This window comes from Stenella coeruleoalba (genome assembly GCF_951394435.1).
Source record: "Stenella coeruleoalba genome assembly, chromosome: 2".
Taxonomy (NCBI): Eukaryota; Metazoa; Chordata; class Mammalia; order Artiodactyla; family Delphinidae; genus Stenella; species Stenella coeruleoalba.
Window position 1 is genome coordinate 76,131,902 of NC_137147.1, and position 20,792 is coordinate 76,152,693.

The 20,792-nt window shown below is 54.0% G+C and overlaps 2 protein-coding genes across 2 annotated transcripts; one reads left to right on the top strand and one right to left on the bottom strand.

Annotated features, from left to right (window-relative positions):
* The first annotated feature begins 575 nt into the window (after positions 1–575).
* LPCAT4 (lysophosphatidylcholine acyltransferase 4) lies at positions 576–8,990 on the top strand. Its single transcript, XM_079914096.1, has 14 exons — positions 576–1,302; positions 2,552–2,694; positions 3,031–3,251; positions 3,624–3,736; positions 3,862–3,922; positions 4,209–4,267; positions 4,466–4,500; positions 5,032–5,086; positions 5,216–5,298; positions 5,564–5,689; positions 6,021–6,153; positions 7,301–7,399; positions 7,736–7,922; positions 8,197–8,990. Exons 1-14 carry the CDS (start codon positions 1,189–1,191, stop codon positions 8,349–8,351), a joined length of 1,584 nt encoding a protein of 527 aa, XP_079770222.1. The 5' UTR covers positions 576–1,188; the 3' UTR covers positions 8,352–8,990.
* A 489-nt stretch (positions 8,991–9,479) lies between these two features.
* NUTM1 (NUT midline carcinoma family member 1) lies at positions 9,480–19,313 on the bottom strand. The gene is made up of 7 exons (XM_079913469.1): positions 19,283–19,313; positions 16,579–17,287; positions 14,401–14,529; positions 13,142–13,281; positions 12,344–12,630; positions 11,946–12,059; positions 9,480–11,596 (listed from the first exon to the last, which is right to left on the bottom strand). Exons 1-7 carry the CDS (start codon positions 19,296–19,298, stop codon positions 9,611–9,613), a joined length of 3,381 nt encoding a protein of 1,126 aa, XP_079769595.1. The 5' UTR covers positions 19,299–19,313; the 3' UTR covers positions 9,480–9,610.
* Between the last annotated feature and the right edge of the window lie 1,479 nt (positions 19,314–20,792).

A 20,792-nucleotide genomic window follows, 5' to 3' on the forward strand; every position in this document is an offset into this window, starting at 1 on the left:
CCCAATAGCCCATTGATCTGCCATTGTTCCCATTACCCTCAGAAAATGGTGACTGACAGGGATGCAGAAGAGAGAAGTAAAACAAGGTGAACTGAAGGCAGCTTCTTTCCACAAGCAACGAGGCTCTTATCTCCTTTTTGTCACTATTTCTGATTGTGTTACTGGCTGTGGATCTCAAAGCCTAGCCAGTTCCCTGATCTCACCATGGCCTGACGACCAGGGTCTAACCAGTTTATGTGCTTTCTAGGACAGTTTGGAATTTGGGGATGAGGGGTATCACTTTGTCCTCTTACACACTGGAGCGAAGGAGAGAAAGAAACAGAAAGACAGAAAAAAGAGACTAGGAGGAAAAAGAGGGCTGCGTCCGGGGTCATCCCAGATTTTCAGGTTCGCACTACCCGTCCAGGCCTGGTTGAGCCCTGGTAAATGTATGACCAGCGTCTTGATGGTTGCCGGTACCTCACTCCTTGATGGAGTCCTCACACCAGAACAGGCAGCCCTGCCTAGCTCAGGCAGGACGCGGATGCCGAGAGCTGTTAGGCACAATACGGCCGCCAGAGGGCGCGAGCGCCTCAAGTCCACGCGCGATGGCGTCGACCCAACCAGGAAGGAAAGGTGGTCGGCCTCCGAGAGGTGGTGGGCCCCGCCTCGGCCGCGAGCTGCCGGCCTCCGCGCACTGCGTGCCCGCCCTTCCATTCTCATCCGCCCGAGGGCCCCACCCCGATTTGTGCTTGACAGGGTGACCTCGACGCCCGGGCAGAGTCTGAGGGCGTTCTCAGCTCCACTCGCTCCTCGCCGCCCCAAAGTCGCTCCGAGCCGGAGGCCTGCGGGGAGGCGCGGGCCGGGTTTTCCGAGAGGGACGCCCGGAGGGGCAGGCCCGGGGTCAGCCCGCAGGCAGGCGCCGCGCTCCAGCATCCGGCCGCCTCGTAACAATGGCCCGAGGGGCTGCGAACGCTGTGGCGAGCGCGGAGGAGCTGGGGCGCCGGGACGCTGGAAGCCCCGCCCCTCGGCCGGCTCCTTGACAACGCGGGCCCGACCGCGCAGCCTGCTCCCCGCCCCTCGGCGCCCCGCACCAGGCGGGGCCGGGGCTAGATCGCCGCCGCCGCTGCTGCAGCTGCAGCTGCTGCTCTGCAAAGAGGGGCCCGGGGCCGGGCTGGGGTGCCCTCTCTCCCACGTTCTCCCGCCGCTATGAGCCAGGGAAGTCCGGGGGACTGGGCCCCCCTCTATCCCACCCCCGGACCCCCGGCGCCCCCCAACCCCTTCGTGCATGAGTTACACCTCTCCCGCCTCCAGAGGGTTAAGGTAAGGTATGGGCGGGGGGCGTCGGGAGGACTCGTGGGGATAGAAAAAGGAGGCCTTTTGGAGCCTTGATACAGATGGGGATCCGAAAAGGGGTCGGTGAGAGGCTAGCGGGGCGGGAGTCAGGGGGTGCGCACGTGGGGGCGGCAGGGGGTGGTCGAGGAGTCCTGGGGAGGACGCGGGCTTGGGCGACAGACAAGCTGAAGGTGTGTGAGAACTGACTAGGTGAGGATGGAGGATTGCAGGGGACCCACGGGTAGGGGAGGTGGAGGACGCGGGAGACTGCGGATTACATCCTGCGGAGGCCGATGGGCTAGGATGGAGGTAGAGGCCACGGATGGGGGGGGGGCGGGCAGGGGCGTGCTGAGTGCTTCTGGGAGGCTCTGACTTGGAAGAGGTTTCTGGGCCCGGAGCCTGAACCCCCGTGCTCTTCCAGCAACCCCTCCTTTCCACTACCCACCCCACCCCCCATGCACTGCAGCACCTCCCGCTGGGGTGGGGGGAGGGAGGTGGAGAGGGGGGTTGGCTACAGGAAGTGGAGGGCTGCGCCGGCCTGGGGAGGCTGGGGAGTGGTATGAGAAGGGAGTGTCCGAGGTTTCTGTAGCCTTCACCTCCCCTGAGGCCGGCTCCTGGGGCTCGGTTTGTTTACCTGCACTCTCCCCAGGGCAGCCCATGGAGTCACCCTGGCTCCTGGCAACCCCTACCCTGTGGAGTAGGGCCGATCTCTTTTCTCGCCTTTCCCCCAGGACTGGGGAAATGCTCCTGGGCAGAACTAGAGAATGGCCTGGGTCTGAAAAGTAGACCTCTCTGTGTTTCCCAACCCTCTGCCTCCCAGACCCGAAGTGGACAGGACTGTGCACCTGGTTTCTGTTAGACGTAGGAGCTATTTATGGAAGGTGGTGGTGGGAGGAGGAACCATCTCTAGCCTACCCTCCATCAAGCACAGTGCTGGGCGCTTTCACACTAGTTATCCTTGAATCCTCTCAACAGTCTTTCAGTTTTGTTGGTGTGATGGGCACCAGCTGAAAGACGGGAAAGTGAGGCCCCTGATGCCATTCATCTTTTATCCTCTTTCCCTCATTGGTGTCTTCATCCCACCTTGGGTTCCAGTCCCATCTCCTGTTCCCACACAACTCGTCTCCTGGTATACAGGGGTGATGGTCCTCTGCTCCTGGGTCCATTCTTGTGGGAGAGGGGAAGCCTGGAGGGAGCATCTCAACCCTGAAGTGGCCTCCTCTCCCACCCTCTGCAGTTCTGCCTCCTGGGGGCACTGCTGGCCCCCATCCGAGTGCTTCTGGCCTTTATCGTCCTCTTTCTCCTCTGGCCCTTTGCCTGGCTGCAAGTAGCTGGTCTTACTGAGGAGCAGCTTCAGGAGCCGATTACAGGATGGAGAAAGTAAGTGAGGAACCAGCCCCCGGAGACCCAGCTTCTCATTCCTCTTCCTTGCTATCCATTCTGCTCCCTCTTGAAGGAGAGGAGGAGGGAGGGTTCCGAAGCTCTCCTGCCCAGCCTGGGTAGGTGAGATGAGTCAGCCAGGCCCAGTCCCTGGTACCCAGGACCTCAACTCTAAATTTTGCACCCTGATATGTCCCAAAGTAACCAGAGACTTTAGCGCCTTTGCCAGGTAATAGAGGGCAAAAGAAGGACACCTGCTTTCCTGGGTGTCTGAGCCTGGGGGGTGAGTGAAGGTCAGGATCACGGTCTCCGCTGATGCCCAGCCTTGCCTTGCAGGACCGTGTGCCACAACGGGGTGCTGGGCCTCAGCCGCCTGCTCTTTTTCCTGCTCGGTTTCCTCCGGATTCGAGTTCGGGGCCAGCGGGCCTCCCGCCTTCAAGCTCCCGTCCTGGTTGCTGCCCCTCACTCTACGTTCTTTGACCCCATTGTTCTGCTGCCCTGTGACCTGCCCAAGGTTGTGTCTCGAGCTGAGAACCTTTCTGTTCCTGTCATTGGAGGTGAGAGATTAAGAGGAGTGAAGAGGGGAGATGACCACTCTGGGCGAAAGAGACAGGAATCAGAGACTCTGGAGAGGACTGGCCCTAAGCGGGGAGGGAGAAGTTAGAAGGGATATTGCCTGATGCTGGCAAATGAAATGCAAATTAACACCATTTGTGAAAAGCAACCTCTTCGACTCTGAGCTCTGTGCTTAGAAGAGAGCAGGGAGCTCTGGTCAGTACCCTAAAAGGGATAACACACCGGGAAAGGAGGGTCCCCAGGGCAAAGAGATAATCGGGAAGCATCTCCTACTGTTGAGGAAGGGAAGGCTGCAGGTGTTACTACCCCTGGGGAAGAACCAAGTGACTCCTTGTATCCTCTCCGGACCCCAGCCCTTCTTCGCTTCAACCAAGCCATCCTAGTGTCCAGGCATGACCCGGCTTCTCGGCGCAGGGTGGTGGAGGAGGTCCGAAGGCGGGCTACCTCAGGAGGCAAGTGGCCCCAGGTGGGTAAAAGGGTCTTTAAACCTCCTCGCCTTTTATGTCCTCCTGAAGAGGCTTCTTTTTCCTCTCGTCCCCTTCCACCCACCGCATTCCGGTCTCTTGATTTTTTTTTTTTTTTTTTACCCAGGTACTATTCTTTCCTGAGGGCACCTGTTCCAACAAGAAGGCTTTGCTTAAATTCAAACCAGGTGAATAAAACAGCAGTGGATGGTAGGGCTGTAGGAAAAAGGAGCCCAGGATTTGGAGAGGGACTCTGGAATAACCCAAGAAGTGGAGGGGTGGGGGGGTGGGAGGAAGACGGGGAGCCTCCTAGCTGACACTGAAGAGTCTCCGTGAGTCAGAGAAAATTATAAATGAAATGGAGCAAGCCCAGATCTCATTGTAGAGCTGATCCAGATGCCTATACTTCATGCCCTCTAGCTACCTCCGTTCTCTAACCTCTGCCTGGGGGGTGGGGGTGGAAACGGGATCTAGGAGCCTTCATCGCGGGGGTGCCTGTGCAGCCTGTCCTCATCCGCTACCCCAACAGTCTGGTGAGTCTTAGTTCGAGAGGGGGGAGGGGGAGCACAAGTCCACCCTGAATGGGAATCAGTGAAAACCCCTAGTGCCACCATGGGATGTGCATGTGGGGTGGGTCAGGGTCAGGGTCAGGGCCTCTGCTCCAAAAGGGTTGGCCAGTTCCGGGGAAGAAAAATAATGCCTTTCTCCCCTCACCTCTGCTTACCACATAGGATACCACCAGCTGGGCATGGAGGGGCCCTGGAGTGTGAGTAGTGGTGTTCTTGGGGTGAGGGTGGGAAGTGGGGTCCCACAGAATTCCTGGTGCATCTTCCACCCTCCAGACAAGGTGAATAGCCCTTCTTCGTCCTGGGACTGAGAGAACTCTAGCGAAGGGGATGCCCCTGTCCCTCTGTTTTGTTCCCATCTCCTGCTGTAATCTGGAAGTGCCTTTAAGCTGTCCCACCTAATCATTCCTGCTGTAATCATAGTGACTTCTGACTTACTTGCCTAGCTTTTCTCGCTCGGTGGTCCGCACCACCCGGCTTGCCTCTTTTCCTCTGCCGGTTACTGAAAACCCTCGCATGCACGTCTTCCCCTGGCCTAGACCTGCAGCGTTCTCTCTCTTATGCTGCCGCCTTTCTGGCCCCTCTGCCTCCCGGCTGTATACTCATCCAGCTGACTGTATGGCTAGTGGTTTATTCTTACATCGGTGGACAGTACTTTGCCACTCCATCCTTGGGGTGCGGGGAGCCCGTAGTTAGAGATTGCTGAGCCTCTGAGGTCTCTTTTCTCTTAGACTCAAAGTCCTCTGGCTCACAGCCTCTCAGCCCTGCAGCATCGTGGATGTGGAGGTATGACCCCCCGTGGGTTGGGTGGGAGAGTGGGCACCTGCTGAGCCCGGAAGCTTTGCGGAAAGAGGGTGGAAGTGGTCACCCCTAGGTTCGAGGTCCTGATGAGAGGTCTGTGTGTGTGTGTTTCAGTTCCTCCCTGTGTACCGCCCCAGCCCGGAGGAAAGCAGGGACCCCACCCTCTATGCCAACAACGTCCAGAGGGTTATGGCACAGTAAGTGTCCCACAGGGTATTTCCTAGAACAGGTATACAGGGCAGAGGGACCACAGGAGGGGAAGGAGGGCTGGGGTTTTGAGGCACACATGTGGGGAGGGGAATGGCTAGGGCAGGGGGAAGGGCTATTGGACAGCTGAGGTGGGGGAGGGGAGAGTGAAAGGGGCCTGATCTCTCCGTAGTCGGCAGGCCAGAATCAGTAATGAATGCACAGGCGAGTATTCTGCCTCATTTCCCCTGCTTTCCATCCCTCTTCATCCTGTAGGGCCCTGGGCATTCCAGCCACCGAGTGTGAGTTTGTAGGGAGCTTGCCGGTGATTGTGGTGGGCCGGCTGAAGGTGGCCTTGGAGCCGCAGCTCTGGGAACTGGGAAGGGTGCTTCGGAAGGCTGGGTAAGTGACCTTGAAGATGAGGGTGTGGGCAAGAGAAAAAAAGAAGAAAAAAGAGAACGGGTAGGAGGAAGAAGAGTCTTGAAAAAGAAAAAAAGAAAAAGTGGGAAGACAGAGGAATTTTTTAAAAGATAATGGGGTAAAAGGAAGGAGGAAAAAAGAAAGATACGTAATAACCCCAGTGACAAAAGTAGGAATGGCTCTCCGGGGACTATGAGTCAGAGTACATCTTAGAAAAACACCACATGTACCCGCACTGAGGCCAGGATCCTGCTGGGTGATGCGTCCAGAAGGAAACTGAGTCAGCTCTGCACCTTCGACAATTCCCTTGTAGGCTGTCCCCTGGCTGTGTGGACACTGAGGCAGAGCCAGGCCGGAGTCGAATGATCAGCCAGGAAGAGTTTGCCAGGCAGCTACAGCTCTCTGACCCCCAGATGGTGGCTGGTGCCTTTAGCTACTTCCAGCAGGTAAAGGGGCTGGGATGCTCGAGATATAAGTACAGTATCCGAGGGGCCATGTGGATGGCCAATATGGAGTCTGGGCTGGACGCTCTAACAGCTATTGTTCGATGGACATCTTCTGAGGTCTGCTGGGAGATTCATTTTTTATATAGAGAGTGTCCAGTGCATAGAACAGCAATGTTTTACTCATTGTGGAAAAGAACAATTGAGAAATGATGGTCAATGAGGTCCATAAATTTCTGAGGCATTTTGGAGATCGGCAGAGATGGGGATCATATGACCTTGTGGGGCACTGGGGGAGGGTTAGGTGGGAAGGTGACATACAGAGGAGACAACATTGGACAGGTTAGACAGTTAAGGGTTTGAGACCCAGAAGTATGTGTAATACTTGGGCAGATTTTTAAAACATATCCCAGAGCTTCTCTGGGGGATTCCTGAACCTTCTCAAGAATCGTGGTGAGCTGTATATTTCCTGGGATTTAACCAGGTTGTCTTGTCCAATTATAATAACCCCAGAAGGTTCATAATGTTTATGAACAACTCCCAGTGGTCCCAAGGACTTCTTTTTGACCTAAGATGCAGACCATGGTTCTCAACATCCTCTCAGAGAACAGAGAGTGATCCAGGTGTGCTGAGTCCTTGGACTGGGGCAGACAGTCCCTGAAAGGAGCTTCCCATCATAGCCTGTAGAAGAACAGAACCAAAACCCAGGTGCCCCAGTCCCACATAGATCTGACACAGCAGGTATCCTCAGGGAGTTTTTTGGTAAGGAATTATGCCAGTGGCCCCCTGTTAGTTTGTTGGACCCGTTCTCCCACATAGGCCAAGTCAGAAGAGAACCAGTTTTTCCAGCTTGGGGTCCAGAATGCCCTGATAGTATATCAGAAACTTGATGGTAACTTCAGCATACCTGAGGGATTCCATCGTTCCTAGGAGATCCCTTTATAGGAGAGCTTTGTCACCAGGCAAACCCATGCCCCGAGAGGACTGTCCGAGATCCCGGAGAGTTTAGGGCTCACGGTTCTGAGGGAAGTGGACACAGGCAGGGGTCCCCCCCAGGCCTGACGAGAAGAGGGAGGAGCTGAGATCCAGAGCAGGAAGGGGCACACGGGGTTGGTCCCTGCATCGCCCTGGTTTATCTTCCACCCTCCAGGATGCCAGGGGTTTGGTGGACTTCCGAGACGTGGCCCTTGCGTTGGCGGCTCTGGATGGGGGCAGGAGCCTGGAGGAGCTGACTCGCCTGGCCTTTGAGGTATCAGGACGTTGGGGTGGGAGGCACGTGGAGGCTGTGCTCACCCTGCCTGGAGGCCTGTGCGGTGTACAGTCTCAGGTGCCTCCGGACGGTAGGCGCTCGGTGTCCCAGGGCCACGCTGTCTGAACCACAGAGACCCAGCGTCTCTGCCGAGGCCTCGCTGGCAACAGGAAGAAGGCAGCAGCCGTGACGATTATATTTCGAAAGGGCCCGGGGTGGGAGGTGGGGGGCAGGAGGCCTGGGCTCCACACTCTTGGAAGAGGAGGAGCCTGTCAGACAGACATGCGGGGCGACAGCACGAGGAGAGAGATTGACTTGCGTCCCTTTCCCTCCCAGCTCTTTGCCGAGGAGAAAGAGAAGCAAGCCGAGGAGAAAGAGAAGCAAGCCGAGGGGCCCGGCCGCCTGCTGTACAAAGACGGCTTCAGCACCATCCTGCACCTGCTGCTGGGCTCGCCCCACCCTGCTGCCAGGACCTTGCACGCCGAGCTGTGCCAGGCAGGAGCCCGCCAGGGCCTCTCCCTCTGTGAGTCATGGCCTCCCAGGCCCCTCGCCGGCACTCGGAGCGCCCCCGGCACTGGGCTGGGAGGGAACAGGACCGGCAGCCAGCCTGTGGGAACAGGACGTCCGAGGGGCAAGGCTGGGAGGAACCAGCTGGGGAGGCAGAGGATGTCAACTTGGATTTGAGACAGTGAGGCTGAGATGCGAGGAACAGGACATACCAGTTCTGAGAAGAGGGTTGGGGACCACTTCCTCTCCTCTTCAGGTCTTTACTTTCCCGTCTCGCTCTTGCCATGCAGGTGAGTTCCAGGACTTCTCCGTTCACCACCCGCTCCACGGGAAGCTCTTCGGCACCTACCTGCGCCCCTCGCAGACACCAAACGCCTCCTCCCCAGACAGCATCCCTGCTCTGGCCAACGGGGCCGTGCAGGCCCCCAAGCAGAAGGGCGACTGAGCACCTCGACCTCCCCAGCTCGCACCCGCCCACAGACTCAGGGCAGCGCCAGAGGCCAACCCTGGCCCTCAAGCCCGTCTCTGTCCTGCTTGACTTTTTGTTATCGTTGTTGGTTTTTTTAAGTTGGTTTTCATTTTTTGTTCGTTTGGTCTTATTTTGTAAGAAACTATTTTATATATAAATATATATCTATATCTATTTAAAAAAAACAACGAAGCTCAGTCACATTGGCGGTATCATTAGCTGGGAAGGAAAGGGACTCATGATTTCAGACCGCCCATGGGAAGATCCCAAAGGTTCTCAAGGTCAGTCCTCTTGGCCACAGCCAATGAGTCCTCGTCACTTCCAGACGGAGCATGCAGATCTCGTATCCTCCCTCCTGTTGTCATACCCTCTAACAGGCCTCCTCACAAACCTCTTTTCAGCTTATTCCCTCTTGTTCTGTCCTCATTAGAGGTTAAAAAATAGCTAATTACCATTTCATGTTTAATAATCCTACTGAGATTGGTTTCCACCCGCCATAGTAGGGACAGAGACCTGTGTTAGGAACTAACCGTCCTGCCTGCAGCCCAGGGGGTTTCTGCCGTAGGATGAATTGCGGACATATAAGTCCCTTCTGTCCAGCTGCTTTTCAAGGAAGAAGAAAAGGCCCCCCCCTAAAGAAGGTGCTGTGTCTAGGCACAATTATGGAAATTAGTTAGATTTAGAAAACAGATACCTATCCCAGAAATCTGACAGGTTAAAAAGAAGGGCTTTTCCATCTATGGACTTTTAAAGAGAAACAGATACTGGTAGGATATCCGGAGAAGCCCTCCGAACACCACATCCAGGCTTCTGATGAGGGAGGAATAAAGTAATCATGGGGGACCCTCAGCGCCAGGGCTTATCAGAGGGCCTAGAAGAGGCTGGAAAGTCACCTGGACCCATCAAATCCGAGGCCGCCCTCACCTCCTTTCTTCTTTTCAGCATCTTACCACATCTAGAGCAAAGACATGATACAAAGGGGCACACTGAAAGCATTTTCCAACAACAAAATCTTTATTTTTTTTTTTCCCCATACAACTTCCAAAGGTACTCCCCCCAACCTCTCACCAAGGGGACCACCTCTAGCCTAGCCCTTTCCCACGCTTGCCACTTTTGCAGAACAATAAAACAACTTAGGGCTGAGAACAACAGTTGGTGTGTCCCCAGGGTGAGATCTACTCTGGGCCCCCCAGCTGCAGGGACTGGCAGGTGGGACAGGATGGTCCCGCTGCCCCCTACTGGGTACGACATCGTTTCTTCCTCCTGCCTGTGAGGAAACCATCACGCCTTCTTTTACGAGGCTGTGCGGCCCGAACCACTCCCAGAGGCAGGGGTTTCTTCCCAGGTGCCCCAAGGTCAGCTCCCTGGAAGGGCCTCTTTTCAGCAGGGGCTGGGCCTCCAACTAGAGCTCGCTTCCCAGACTTGGCAACAGGATACGGAGGCTGGCTGAGGCCTCTTGCCTCAGCAACGAGGGAGTGGGATGCTCTCTGGGCCCCCCGACCCCCTGAGGAGAACAGGCCTGAGGCAGGGCGAAAACTGAGGGGAGGTCCCCTTGATGAGAGGCTAAGTTTAGAGGCCAAGAGGTGGGCAAAGTTGGAGAATTCCTCGTCCTCCTCGTCCCCCCACTCCTCGCCTTTGGCCCCATCTGCTGAGCTACATGTTTCTTTGACAGGAGAGGCTTCTCTCAGAACTAATCTAGGGGAACTGCTTCTAAGGCCCTGGTGGGGAGCCGTTGATTTGGGCGTCCCATGTGCGTAAGACTCTGGATCTCCTGGTAAGGGAGCAAGGTCTTTAGGCTCAGATAAATCAGTATCCTCCCTGCCTTCTCCTTGGGGGTCATAAGAATTAAAACTTAGTGGGCAGGTATCCTTACTGACCCCTAGCTGGAGGCCACCGGCATCCCTAACATCTAGTATGTTGACCTGATCTGTGGCTTCCACCAGGGGAGAAGTGGAATTGCCTCCGCTCCCTGCCTCTGGGCTGGCCTCAGGGAAGGAGGAGGTATCCTGGGTCCCCAGGATAAGGATGTTGCCTTGATTTGCAGGCAGGAGGGTTTCTTCAGAAGCCCCCAGTGTAGAGGCACCAATTCTGCTTTCTAGCAACGGGGGGCAACCTTCAACCCACAGATGCTTGGGATCCCATAGAGTCTCAGGGCTCTGCTCTCTATTTTCTTTAAGGCTTGAGGCCGGGCTGTTGGCCCTCAGAGGTCCTGACGAGCTGCAGTAGTTTCTCTTTTCTAGGGCAGCTGTGGCATCTGTGCCTGCACAGCTAACTATGCTGCTTCCCACATCCCCAGGTGCTGTGTTTTCTCCAGGACCCAGAGAAATGTTGCTTCTGGAGCCCAATGCCTGGCCGCCCTGCTGGTGCTCAGTGACACATTCCCAATCATGGAAGTTCTCTATGACCTCCTCGATCTGTAAGGGCATCTCCAAGCCTACGGCATCCATCTCACTGCTGAGCCAAACTCCCGGACTGAGGGAGGCCCCGTCCCCGCCCCTATCCCCACTTGCTCTAGGGGAAGGGTTCTGGTCGTAACTCTGAACCGTGGGAGGACCTCTGTCATCTCCCCACATGGCCCCTGAAGAGCCTTCCTGGGGCACTGCTAATGGCTCCGTCTCCTGGGGAGCCACTCCAAGACCCCCTATCTGTCGTTCAGTCTGCAGCCCCAGGGCCTGCTTTTCTGACCCCTGTCCTTGCAGAGGAGCCAGCTCTGCAAGTCCAGCATCCAAACTGAGAACTATCTCGAACTGGGGGCCTTCCTGCCAGCAAAGGGGCAGAGCCTCGGAAGTCCTATCACCCACCAGGGAGCACCCGGGGGACTCAGCGCCTCCCAGGTGGCCATCCTGAGGTGGGGCTATCTGGTTTGTAACCTTCCCAGACCCTCTTCTCTCTATACGTAAGGGCCCTTGCGTTCCCTGTGGAGCTGCAAGTTCTAGCTGCAGGTCCCAGCCACTGGGGGATGGCAGAGTGTTCCCATCCCTGCACATCCCCCTCAGGCCATCTAAGTCCTGCTCCTGCCCAGCAGGCACTTCTCTTGCCCGCTTTCCCAGAGAAGCAGACTTTCCAGCCACCCAAAGCCCAGGTGAGGGCCGAGGCCGCCCAGCCCCATCTTCATCCTCATCAGAAACAGAAGGACGCGAGTCCAATAGAGCTCCACTGCAGCTTGGAGGTGCCTCTGCGTCCTCCTCCTCTTCCAAGGGCAGGAGTCGCTGCTGGACCAGCTAGAAGGAGAATGGACAGATATTGTTCTATATGTGGTTGTGAGAAGGGGTGGCGGGCTGGGTGTTGGGTAGATGATACTTGGGCAGGGCAGGGAACGCAAGCAAGTGGCTTAAGTAACGGCCTCAAAGCCAGATAACCACAGCTCTTCTTTTCCACCTTCTTGGGTCTTATTCCCATGCTTTGAGCCCTTATGCTTCCCGTTTCCACGGTCCCTTGCCTACTTGTTCTGCACCCAAAGCTGACTGCTGAAGCTGTTTGTCTCTAGGAGCCATACCATCCAAGACAGTGTAGGGTTAGGTAAAGCCACGGGAGCCTCTCATTCTGATAGTCTCTACCTCCCAGGTTTACCTGGACAAGACCGAGTCCTTCTTGTTCCAGCTCCTCTGTTAAGGCCAAGGGATCCCTCTGTTGTTCTGGGGACAGCAGATCTGCCAAAAATTGAGGGTGAATAACGGCCTCCACCTGGGGAAATGGAAGGAAAAGTGATGGGAGTTCTTGACAGGAGATAACGGGAGCCAAGAGGCTCTAGAGAAGCAGCGATGCACCTCCCTACTCACCACCCCTCTCCCTGGGCTTTTAGAAAACACCAGCTTCACGCATCCACGTGTGTGTACCCATGCACACATATTCCTCAGCACGGAAGACAGTCGAGTCGCCCACTGCCTCGGGCAGAACCCTAGATTTTTGATTCCCTGGAGTTCCCACCCCAGGATCTGCTAGAAACCAGACACCCAGGGCCAGCCCACCTTGGAGACAAAGGCCTCCTGAGAACACAGTTCATCGATGTAACTCAGGAGATCCGCATCTGGATACATCCCTTCCTCCTGCCGCTGCTGCTCCTCCTCTTCCTGTTTTCCATCCGACTCCTCGGTGGCCAGGTGGCTCGCCAGCAGCCCTTCCATGATGTCGGTGTACTCCTTCGCCGCCTCTGGTGGGATCTCCTTGGGTGCCTCAGGAGCCGGAGGCCTCTGGGTCTTGCGCTGCCGCCGGCGGGGCCCCCGCGCCTTGGAGGCCGCCTTCTTGGGAATGTACACTGAGGGGTGAAGCAGGAAGGAGAAATGGGAAGCGGCACCGAGGCCTCGGCTTCTGCCTCTCACCAGCATTTGTAACGGCAACCTGGGCACGTTGAGACGGTTCCAGACTGGAGCAGGCAGACCTGACACACGGTACCAGCCAGGGGAGGATATTTAGGAGCTGGAGGGTCTGCGAGAGAATCTGGATGAGGAATCTCAGAACCCCTGAAACTCCAAAGAGCCCCCTGATCCAGCCCCCATTTCTTGGGTGGATGAGGTATCATGTGCCTCAATTACAGTCTCTGAGAGAGAGTAGTTGGTTTACTTAGCCAAGATCAATACCTAGCTTAGGACAAAGGGAACCTGAGAACTCAGTCTCCTATGTATGTCCTGTTTGGAACATCAAATGCCCCTGCCTGGAGGGAAACTGGTAGAAGCACAGGCAATGCCTCCCCTGATCCGTGACTGGTTTCTGCACACCTCCCTTTGAGCTTCTGGCCCACGGTTCCTGTTGGAATTGGGCGGCCTTACCTGCCTGCTGGCAAACCTCGGGGGCTGGGGTCCCTGGAGGATCAAGCTTCAGAGGGGCTTCAGGAGGCACGCCCTGGGACCCATTCATTAGCTGCGTGTTCTGAACCTGCACCTCCTCCGCGGCCTCAAACTCCATGAACCTGCAGAGGGTGCCGAAGGCCCAGGCAGTGCTGAGAAGACCAAGATCCATTCGAAACCCAGACACAAGACCCCAGGGTATCTACTCACAGAGGGCCGAATAACAGTTCTGGGGAAAACTCACAAGGTCTCCACATAGCCCCCCTACCTGCAATCGTCACTTAGGAAGCTTGTTAAGAAAACAATCTAGAGCTTGTAGGCTTCACAGGACAGAGCCACGCATGGCTTTTTCATACGCTATCTCACCCAGCATCGGTGAGGGTATACAGCAGCGATTAATACAGGTTTGTTGAATTCAGTCAGGCCTATGCCACAACCTGGCAAGATCCCACACGTGGGCCGCTCCTCAAGGCCTCCTCTGCCCCTGCCTACAACCATAAAGGATGCCTGAAATCCCAAAGCAGGGCCTGGGTTGCAATTTAAGGCAGGTTCCCAGCAGGAAGCAGCGCTGAGATCCAGGAGTCCTGAGGCTGGGACTGGGGTCCTGGAAGGGTAAATCTAGGAGGTATGGGTCCAGATTTGGGGGAGAAAGTGATAGTTAAGCTTGGAGGGAAGGGTTCATTTTCCTGAGTTACTTTTTTAACCGAGGAGATTATCATGGAGAAATGGGGGATATGAACCAGAAGACCACTCTGGGCATCCAGGACCTTGCCCTGACAAACCTCTTCGAGAACCAGCCCCTCCCTAAGATGACGGGCTAAACTCTTTCCAGAGGAGTGGTGGCCCCAAGGTCTGCATCAGTAGTCACTTGCTACCTGGTCAGCGAGACAGGAAAGAACCTGCCTAGTAGGGCTTACCTCCTCATTGCTAGGTTCCCTTCAGCGTGGACTTTTGACACCAACCGGGCTCCAATCCCATTCTAAGAGCTTCAATATCAAGGCCCCTATACAACTCAAGGTCTGGAGAAGGGAGAGCTTCCAAGAGGAGATAGGATAGAAAAGCCCAAGAGTCAAGATGGTGGAAGAAGCAGTGAGGATCCAGGAGACCCTATGCTAGTCTACACCTCTCCTCCAGCATCCCTTATAGTAACCATCCACAGCCCAGACCCAAGCCTCTCTTACCTGCTCCCACCCCTCAGCCACACAGCCCCCCTGGGGAGGATGAGGGTTGGTGGGACTCACTTTTCTGCCATCTCATAAAAGATCATCCGGTTAAAGTTGCTGGTACGTTCCCACTCCTGCACAGCCCTTGGCAGTCCCTCCTCCATGGTCATAGTGGGCTTCCGCCGGGCCGGGGAACGAAGCACTGGGCTAAAACCCCCATTGGGTCAGTCACAGTCTACAAGTGTACCCCCCCTCCCACCTGCCCTGACACCCACCTCAGTGCACACCCCCGGCCCCTCATCAGATCAAACATGCCCCACAGTCCCTGTCACATCCCACTGCTGATTAGATCCCAGACCCCCAACCTCACATCCATCCATTCACCACACTGGCCTTTCTTCCCACTGAAATTTACAAACCTCGCACAAAATCAGACTGTTTGTCTCCCCACCCTTTAAAATCAACTACCCTGAATTCTCACAGTGCTGTCCTCAACAAAACATGAGGAAGAAAGCGCTCATGTTACTCAATTAATGGGATTCATTGTAAAGTAGGCTGAACCCTGCCCAATGGCTCTTACATTTTTAAAAAGGCACTCCCTAACCCAAATGAATCTAATTAAAGGCTGTGTGGTGTTTTTATGTGTTGGTTTTTAAGTGTTTTTTTGCCTCTGGGATACCCGTCACAGGCAAATATCAATACTCTTTGAGCTCTTTATGATGCATTTTTGCCTTTCTGACTTCCCATGAGTCCTCAATCATTATTGTGTAGAATCACCTGGGGAAGCTTGTTATAACCATGGATGCCAGCGCCCCAGAATCCCAGTTCTGAGCGTCTTACCAGCCTCCCGGGTGACTGTGGCAGAGGGTCTGGACTGCACTTTGGGGGAGACCCTGCCCAGAGCCCCTGAACGTGGAGAACAGAAATAGGCCAGGAGTTAGCAATTCAGCCTGCCAGCCTCCAAGAGAGAACCCAGAGCTGTCTGCAGAAAGCGGGAAGTCGGTACGGTGATCTACACCAAGGACTTTGGGGGAGCCTTTTGATTTATTCACTCCAGAGTCAGGATGGAAGGGGGGGATTCCTTTAGGGGTTCAGCCACTGGAGGAACAACAGGTACAGTTGGTCTTTTTTTTTTAAGTCCAGTAAGATGTGGCATGCGTTATATGGTGGTTTACACAAAATGCTGAGAGTACAGTGCAGTTGAGAGAGACGGAGGGTCTTGGTGGGAAGAAAATTCTTCAGATGGTCAATGACTTTGCTTTATAAACATAACAGCCTATGACTCTGGGCTCCCAGGCCAAGCATCCGCTCACACAGACATTTTGGCCCTTTGTGAGTTCTTCTCCTCTTCTAGATTGCCTTTTAATGATAACAATAGCAGCTACCACTTAATGAAGCATTCTCTGTGCCAGGCGCTCTGCTGAGCATTTCACATACATTAACTCATTTCATCTTTTCAGCAGCGCTCTGAGGTGGGTATAATCATCCCCTTTCTAGATGAGCAAACTGAGGGCAAAGATAGTAAATGCCAGGGCCCAGGATGACAAATCTAGTGAGTGGTGGGGCCTTGGTCCTCGACCACTAAGCAAGCTCTACCGCCTCCCTATTTCAACTTGAATTCTCCTGAATAAAACAGGGGGCAGTGTGGGGGATTCTCTGGCGGTCCAGTGGTTAGGACTCGGTGCTTTCACTGCCATGGGCCCGGGTTCAATCCCTGGTTGAGAAAATAAGATCCCGCAAGCCGCGAAGCGTGGCCAAAACAACAAAAACAAAAAAACGTGGGGCGGTAGAGAGGGTGGCACACAAGCTCCTCAGCCCGGCCGCGCGCCATCCTCCCCTCCCAGCGCTCCTCATCCTGGCCGGTTTGGACAGCTCAACTCCACGCCAAAAGGTAGTAAAATAGAACGGGAGGGCCCTGGCACTCGGTATCAGAGACCCGAGTTCCAATCACTGCTCTGAGCTGCAGTCTTCTCATCCGTAAATGAGGATGACCATAAAAATGCCTGCCTGAACTCACAGGGTTGCGAAGATCACTTGAGAGGAGACACCTGAAAGCTCGTTATCATCTGGCACGTGGGTAAAGAGGCTTGTTATGGTTGTGGCCGTCGTCGTTATTATTTTCATTATCATAGCATCTCCAGCACCCTCATCACCTGCCCTCAAGTATTCCTAAATAGCCTAATCTCTTTTGTCCATCCCCAAATCCTCCTTATTTAAAAGCCTCTAGAATAATGAATCTCAGGTCTCTCCACTTACATAAGAAAGCAGGAAAGGGCCTCTGCATCAGGACTTTGGGATGAGTGCCTCCTTGCCAACACTCTGTAGCGCTGCCAGCATTGGAAATTCTCATAAACACCCTTGGAGGTATAAGAGAGGTCATCCAGTGAGGGCTTGGATCGGGTAGCCGCAGGACCTCCTTCCCCAGTTGCCCCATGCGGCCCTGGCGAAGCCTTTTCCGGGGGCACGATGGGGGCCAGTTGGGCAGCTGGTAATGGAGCCTGAGTAGGAAGGCCTGGGAGGCCCTCCTGGATCACCCCAACTGCCTTCGGGGGCAGAAGGGTCTTCACATTAGAGGCTGTCAGGAATCCGGGGGCAGGACTCTCAGGGCCCCCAAAGGGAGCGCCTGAGGCAGTCCAGTTGAGGGCGGCCTGAGTAAGGAAAAAGTTCTGAGTTTGGGAGGGCTCAGCTGGCCCTCCTTCTGTCTTGACTTTGACAGTGACCTTGCCAGCTCCAGCTCCACTGGGGCCAGGGCCCCCATCCCCTGTCACCAACAACGGGCTGGGGAAAGCTGAGAGCACCAGAGGGTTGCCTGGAGAGAGTGCTGAAGGCATGGGGTGCTGCGAGGGCGGCCCCCAGGGTGGTTGGTCTGATGGGCCAGGACCAGGCTGTGGGAAGGGAAGTGCAGTGAAAGGAGACAGGGCAGCGCCAGGTTTCAGGGTCATGTCGTGTCCTGGCAATGGCGACGCTGCAGAGACAAAGAAAACGAGGGGCTGGAGAAGGAGAAGAGGAGACCAGAAGCTAGGTCATCTGAGTTCCACTCTAGTCCCTGAAGAATCAGAGCCCTGATTCTCAACAGGTGAGGGAGGGGGGACATGTAGAGTTTGCAAATGTCCCCCAAGTATTTCTGATGTCCCTTACTCCCTGCTGAGAATTAGTGCGCTAGGGAAGCAAGCTGCAAGGACCCTTAGGCCCACGAGTTCATACCCCATAACACATGTCACCCAGCATACGGGTACATTCCAAACACCCTCACGCCACCTGGATTCTGCTCTCAGCTGCTCTGTGGTCCCTGCCACCAGACGCAGAAGCACTGTTCCCAGGAAGGGGGTGTGTGTGCATTAGATGTTTTGTTCCCAGGAATTTTGTTACATAACAGCCAGGAATGACTAGAGATAAGAGCCAGGAAATGGGTAAGGGGAAGGCGGTGTGGGGAGGAGGTTTCCAGAGCTTTAAGGAGATGCGGGACCTATTAAAACGTTATCTGTGATCCTTCTGCTTGGAACACCTAATATCAGAAATTTAGGGTCCACTTTTGAACAAGGCACTGACAATGAAGTCTGAAACACAGTTCAGGGGCTATGTGGACTCTAGTCAAAGATACCAGGGATAAATACATAAAACGTGTACTTAATTAATCAGGATGTGTATCTCCTAGGACTTTATTTTTTTATGTTTTTTTTATTTTTTAAGATGTTGGGGGTAGGAGTTTATTAATTAATTAATTTATTTATTTTTGCTGTGTTGGGTCTTCATTTCTGTGCCAGGGCTTTCTCTAGTTGTGGCAAGCGGGGGCCACTCTTCATCGCGGTGCGTGGGCCTCTCACTATCGCGGCCTCTCTTGTTGCGGAGCACAGGCTCCTGAAGCGCAGGCTCAGTAGTTGTGGCTCATGGGCCTAGCCGCTCCACGGCATGTGAGATCCTCCCAGACCAGGGCTCGAACCCGTGTACCCTGCATTAGCAGGCAGATTCTCAACCACTGCGCCACCAGGGAAGCCCAGGACTTTTAATAATAGTAGCAGAAGATCATCTGCCTAATTTCATGCTACTCTCCTCCCCCTCTTATAAAGAATATTCCACTGGTAAACTAACAACATTCAGCTTCCGCTGCTTCCTGATCATGAAGGAGACATGGAATACGAGCAAACCCTTCACCTCAACCACAGAGCAGAGGGCCAGGAATACTCCCCGAAGTATGGAACACAGTGAAATGGGTCTGAAGGCCTGAGTTCCACAAAAGGTAGAAAGACACAGCATCTCAGGGAAGCCCCAGTTCTCATCCCTGCTGGAGTGACCCACTTCCCCTGGCCCTGGGAAAGCAAGGAAAACTGCTCCCTGAACTAGAAGAGAAGCCCTCGCTGGGGCTGCAAGGAGCCAAGAGGCTCTAAGCAGAGGCACTTACAGCACCTTCTGGTCTAGCTTCTGAGAGGACATTTCTCTACAGACTTGGCAACAGATGACCCCACTGAACAGTTTTCTAGCAAAGGCTTCCACTCGCCCCCACCCGATAAGAGCGAGAGCAGCCCCAGCTCAGTTCTCTCAGGGCAAAATTCTAGAGCAGCCTCCAATTGCCTAAAGAAGACACCAGAACTTGGGTCTTCCCTTTGAAACCCTCTGTGTCCCTCGTAACACACACCCCTGCCCGTGCCACACAAACACATGTTGAAGGAATCCCTCTTCCAGAGAAGTAAGTTGCTAACTACCATCCCTTCTCTCTACTCAGCACTTTCCTCCGAGGCACTTTGATCTGCCACCCAGGGGGCCCTCTTCCTTCCCCAACCCATAGTCTTAATGGCACGATCTCCTTCCCCAGCCTCCCCAAGTGTGATGCCTTTGACGGGGTCTAGTGTTCTCACATCCCTCGAGGTCAGCCCAGAGAGCTGGTCCCCACGTAAAGTGTCAAGTTTTGAATCTCCAAGGGGGGAGCAGGTGGCAGGGACCTTCCCCCCACCTGCAGACTCACCTCCATCGGAAGACATCCTCTCAGGTTTGGGCACTAACCGCGGCTGTCTGGAAGCCTCCAGAATGAGACAGGCAGGTACAGGACCCAGAGAGTAACCTGGCTCCAGTAGATACACAAGGATCCAAGGAAGGGAGGGTAAAGATCAGATCAAAACAGAACTAGAATCTAGGACTCAAGGCATTCTGCAGTGGGGGAGGGGAGGGGGAATATAGGGTGAGGTTAGGGAGATATTCCATGAAGGGCTCTGGTATGTAGGCAGTAACCAGGAATTCCCTCCAAACCAGAGTATGGCAACCCAATTGTTGTGTATCTCTTTAGGACAACTTGCAAATTCTTTCTCAGATTCCCAACCGCATAGTTTTACATCCCTGTTCCCTATACAATTCTTTACCAATATATCTAGTTTTGTGCCTTTCAATTACACCCAGTTCTGGTACCTGACTTCCTATTAATAGCAGGTTGTGGCGAACTCTTGACAATTCAATGTTGGCTGTATTTTCTAAACCAAATTCAGAGTACCTAGTCTGTATATTTAAGGATCAAGGGAACAGAATGCTTGAAATTAGGGTTGTCTCAGAAGATCAAGGGTGTTGAATTACTGTATGCATATCATTTCCTTGGAAAGCTGTCCTGCAGTTCCCAAATAAACCACTACCATCAGCTCTGCAGTCCATAGAAGGCTTAGCCTTACCCTTGGCTGAAAAGCCTCCCCCACTTTATCAAAAACTGCCATTCAGCCTAAAATTTCAAGACCAAAATGTCCTTCTTTTCATCTGTTAAATTATTTTTGTTGTTTTAAATTTTTGTTAAATATTTTTTTTCTTTCTTTCTTTTTTTTTTTTTTTGCGTTACTTGGGCCTCTCACTGTTGTGGCTTCTCCCGTTGCGGAGCACAGGCTCCGGACGCGCAGGCTCAGCGGCCATGGCTCACGTGCCCAGCCGCTCCGCGGCATGTGGGATCTTCCCAGACCGGGGCACGAACCCGTGTCCCCTGCATTGGCAGGCGGACTCTCAACCACTGCGCCACCAGGGAAGCCCAATAATTTTAATTTTTTAAACGGGTAATAATACATCAGCACGGTTAAAAAGTCAAACTATGCAAAATGGCATACACAGCAAGTCTCCCTCCACTCCTTTCCTCTGGAACCGAGTTCTTTATCCCAGAGGAAACCAAATTTCTTCTGAATCCTTGCAGAGGTATTTTATGCAACTACAAGTAAACAGAAGCTATACTCTTAAAAAAAAAAACAGCTTTCCGGTTTTTCTGTTAATAAAATTAATATATGTTACAATGTTTTTGCCGTTATAAATAGTACGGCAATGATCACCTTTCTAATGATATCTGGGTTCCAATTTTCATTTCTTTAAACTAGAGTCCTATAAGGAGAAATTGTACGTTCTTTTAAAAATTCGCAATACCTCTAGGAGGTGCATCTTATTATGCTATTATTAGCTACTCACCACTATAAGAAAGAACGTTGAATTTGTGGTAGAGACCTGAGTTTGAATCC

Coding starts and splice junctions, on each gene's coding strand:
- LPCAT4 (XM_079914096.1), top strand. CDS start 1,189: ATGAGCCAGGGAAGTCCGGGGGACTGGGCCCCCCTCTATCCCACCCCC. Junction 5,690..6,020: donor AGGGTGCTTCGGAAGGCTGG/GTAAGTGACCTT, acceptor ATTCCCTTGTAG/GCTGTCCCCTGGCTGTGTGG. Junction 6,154..7,300: donor CCTTTAGCTACTTCCAGCAG/GTAAAGGGGCTG, acceptor TCCACCCTCCAG/GATGCCAGGGGTTTGGTGGA.
- NUTM1 (XM_079913469.1), bottom strand. Junction 13,282..14,400: donor TTTTATGAGATGGCAGAAAA/GTGAGTCCCACC, acceptor CACCCTCTGCAG/GTTCATGGAGTTTGAGGCCG. Junction 11,597..11,945: donor AAGGACTCGGTCTTGTCCAG/GTAAACCTGGGA, acceptor TTCTCCTTCTAG/CTGGTCCAGCAGCGACTCCT.